This window comes from Ischnura elegans (assembly GCF_921293095.1).
Source record: "Ischnura elegans chromosome 13 unlocalized genomic scaffold, ioIscEleg1.1 SUPER_13_unloc_2, whole genome shotgun sequence".
In the NCBI taxonomy this organism is placed as follows: domain Eukaryota; kingdom Metazoa; phylum Arthropoda; class Insecta; order Odonata; family Coenagrionidae; genus Ischnura; species Ischnura elegans.
Genome location: NW_025791658.1, coordinates 9778708 through 9783083, shown reverse-complemented (window position 1 = coordinate 9783083; position 4376 = coordinate 9778708). Strand labels below are relative to the sequence as shown.

Here is a 4376-nt window from a genome sequence, read left to right as displayed (position 1 = left end):
TCCACCTCTTACCTCTTCACTATGCGAGCACCCTTAAGGGGTAGAGGTAGAGGTAGAGGTCGCGGTACCTCGAGGTAACACAAATACATTGTGTGTTATGGGCGCGCGCATAGTGAGCAGGTCGAGGTAGAGGTGTACCTCGCGGTTCACCAGGAGGTAGCGCGGGACCGCTTTCAAAGACAAACGACTTTGTCTTTTCGAGCGGTGTACCGCGAGGTTCATCGGGAGGCTTCTCCGTGATTGGTGCGTTCCATGCCCCCCCTACCACTCTACCCCTCCCCAACCGCTACCCTATTCCACTGGGCGCTACTCCGACACAGTACGCGACGACGTATGCCTACGGTTCTGTATTTTAAAAACCTTTTATAGTGTTGGTTAGTTTTTCTTAATAACTGTGAACGACAGTAGTAGTGAAATGAAGGAGGAAATAATTATCGCAGTGCAAAGTCGTCCAGCTCTGTGGGACAAAAGAAACAAACACCACCACAACCGTCACGTGTTGGACAAAGAATGGAAGGCTGTAGCAGCCGCATTGAACTGTACAGGTATCATCATCATCATCATCAGTGATTACTGTCCTTAGACAGGTTTCCACTGGACTTCTCTCCATCTTTCTCTATCCTGAGCATCCTCCTTTAGGTCTTTGTATTTTCTTCCTCTTCTTATATCATCCAACATTCCCATCCTCCTTCTTCCTCTTCCTCTCTTTCCTTCTATCTTCCCTTCTATTATTCTCCGTTCCAAACAATTCCTTCTTAATATATGCCCTAACCAACTTGCCTTCCTCTTATGAATCATATGTATTAATTTTCTTTCCTCGCCTATTCTTCTTAGAACTTCCTCATTCTTCACTCTGTCAGTCCACTTCACTTTCAACATTCGTCTCCATACCCACATTTCAAAACTTTCTAAATACCTCTCCTCCTTCTTTTTAACAGTCCATGATTCACATCCGTACAACACTACACTCCACACAAAACATTTCATAAACCTCTTCCTCATCTCTATTGGAATTCTTTTTGCTGTTACCAATGCTTTTACCTTTCCATACGCTCCTTTACCTATTGATATCCTTCTTCTTATTTCCTCAGTACAACTTCCATTCCATCTTACCAGACTTCCCAAATATTGGAAAGTCTGTACTTGCTGTATGATATTTCCTTCTAAGGATATACAAACACAACCTTCTTTTCTGCTGATTCTCATCACCTTGGTTTTATTTATGTTTAAGTTCATTCCAAATTCTCTCCCCACATCCATTATATCATCCATCACTTGTTGTAAATCTTCTTCACTTTCTGCCAGCACTGCCTGATCATCTGCATATTTAATTGTTTTTATTCTTTCTCCTCCTATTACAACTCCTCTAGCTAGTACAGGTATGTCTAGACTAAATTATACAGGGTGTCCAGCTCTGGCTGTCCGAAACTGTACGGGGTCATTTGTAAGCAAAAAATAAACAAATAAGACAATACAACATGAGATTTGTCTTAAAAAATAAGCCCTTTAAACTTTTCAACAGTCGAAGCTGGAGACCTAATATATTAGCAAATTTCCTGGGACGAGGGTATTTTAAACTATAATATATATGGTAATGTAACTATTTTATAATCCTTATATTATCTATTTTAAAGTACCGTATAAGGAAAAGGCCTGAGTCTATAACATAATAAATATTTAGACAGTGGCACTTCATTTTCATGCAAACACTTGAATGTACTGTAACAAATGTACAAAAAGAATTATTGTAATAGGTTAATATAAACAAATCAATACAAAAAGTTAGGGTCCAAGATAATTATTTTTGTTAAAAAACAATTTTTACTTTCAATCTCCTTCAGTTTTTATACATTATTCACAAAGTATGCCTTAAAGCAATTTCTGACTTCTTTCGCACGGTTTGAAGCGGAATTTCTGGATCTCCCCAAAGGTTGTAGATTGGCTTCGGCAGGGACAGGCGGGATGTCGGACACACTTGGACCCCAGCCATCTTTATCAATTATGATATTGTGAAGAATGCACGCAGCCTTTATTTGTTGGTCTGCACTCTCCGGGGATGTTTCAATACACCCACTTAAAATCCGCCATTTAGCATATAAAATGCCAAACGCACATTCAATTGTCTTTCTCGCACTAGACAGCCGGGTGTTGTACACATCCTCAGCTTCACCTACTGTTTTTTGTGAGAACGGCTTCATCAAATATTCCCGCAAAGGATACGCCTCATCCGCAATAAAAACATGGGGCACCTTAACATCACTTCGGGGCAAACATTTTTCACCTGGAACGTGTAGTTCCTTCCGTTCCAACAACTTGCCCAAATCCGATGCCTTGAAAGTGCCCCCATCACTTTGCTTGCCATAACCACCTACATCAACAAATAGAAATTTGTAGTGGTCATCTGCCACTCCTTGCAGAACGATCGAAAATGTTTTTTTGTAATTGAAGTACATGGACCCAGAAAGCGCTGGACATTTTATTTTGCAGTGTTTCCCATCGATGGCACCAATGCAGTTTGGAAATTTCCAAACTTCTTCAAACCTCCTAGCCACAGTTTCAAAATCTGAAATTGTCGGAATGGGCATATGCTTTGGTTGAAAGGTGCCCCATAGTAGTTTGCATACATTCCTCACAATTTTTCCCACTGTATTATCCCCCATCCGGAATGAAAACCCAAGAGTCATATAACTGCTTCCAGTTGCCAAGTACCTGCAATAGAACAACTCAATACAGTATATTTACATCAACACAATCAAAACGTAATAAACCCGTTATTATAAATATCCTATTGTCGATAGACTAATCAATAAACTATTGATATGTTTTGGTAATATGTGTATACTTTCACAGGGTGTCAATTGTGTCGCGGAACACCTCAAGATCTCCGAAATCATTGAAGATGCGGTAATAAAACTTAAGACATTACTAGATAGAAATATAATTTAATAAACTTTTCTTCATGATAAACCCTATGTCGGCTTACGATGAGGCAGCAGAAGATTTATTTATTTATTAAAAATTAATTAATAATTTCTGTTACTGTGTATTCCTTATGGAAGAATAGCTTACAGGTTTTTCTTATGTGTACAAGTTGTCACCTATATTCAATTCTTCAATTTGCCATGCTTTTTATTTTGTATTTCAGATAAAGATGTGAAGCTAATCTGGAAAAATCTGCGAGATGAATTCCGGAAGCAATATAGCAAAACTCCTAGATCTGGAGATGCAGCTCCAGACTCAACATCATCGTGGAAATTTTTTGATTCTATGCTTTTCCTCCGGGACCAATTCGTTCCGAGGAAATCAACAGGGAACCTGACTGATTTGTCCAACGACACTAACTTTGATGAAGGGCAACTGAACGACGATTTCGTTGAGGAGCAGGTGGATAGCCTTTCCGTGATGGATAACGAAGAAGGGGATCGTGAACTTACACAAATTGACATTCCGAGCACACCTAATCAAAGTGGAAGCAACAATTCGTCGCCTACACCTACACTTACATCAAAGAGAACCACGGAGGAGTACACCAGAACAGGGTACAAAAAACGATTAACAAATCAGGCAAAAATTGGCCAGGAATTAGTAAACATCGAGAAAGAAAAACTAAAATTAAAATTGAACAAAGTGGATGAAGTTAACAAGAATGACGAAGATGTGGGTTTTTTTAACTCTCTACTACCACATGTAAAAACGTTGGACCCAAGAAAAAAAATGATGTTCAGGATGAAAGTTCAAGAATTATTATTCGACATGGCTTATTCACCGGAACAGGAACCATCGTACAAGAACCGTCCCTCAAACCCTGCCATGAGTCACCGGTATGAGTACTACCCTCACACTGAAACCAGTTCATTTGCCCACACTTCCTCTCATACACCGACTCCGCTAACATCACCAGATATTGAGGAACAACACAATGTCCAGAAATTTACTAACATGTAACAAAGTATTTTCAAATAACAAGGTTATCCTTAATTGTATAATGTAATTTCATTTATTACTTTCCGACTATCCTTAGTGTAAACTATTAAATAGTTATTTCTTCACCTTGAACTAAAAATTGTATTACTTAGCACCGAACAAGTATTTAACTGTTTGAAATCAACAATAAATTCATGACTTGATTATTATATATAATATACTTTTATACTGAATGATTAATTACTAATCTTACCTTATTGTTACCACAATCTGTTCTTCAGAGCAGATAGGGTTAATATGGAGGTTACAGTATTTTCTGCAATTATCCAGCTTTGGTGACACATTGGCGCAAATGTATGAAAACGTTTCAGGTGACATCCTCATGTACTCCTGGAATTTGTCAGGGTATTCTTTTATTTGGGAAAACAGATGGTGATATTCTCCCAGATCTT

At 38.6% G+C, this 4376-nt stretch overlaps 1 protein-coding gene across 1 annotated transcript; it reads left to right on the top strand.

Annotated features, from left to right (window-relative positions):
* Positions 1-415: 415 nt before the first annotated feature.
* On the top strand, positions 416-3945 carry LOC124172774. The gene is made up of 2 exons (XM_046552263.1): positions 416-545; positions 3146-3945. The coding sequence occupies exons 1-2, from the start codon at positions 416-418 to the stop codon at positions 3943-3945; spliced, it is 930 nt and encodes a 309-aa protein (XP_046408219.1).
* The last annotated feature ends 431 nt before the right edge of the window (positions 3946-4376 follow it).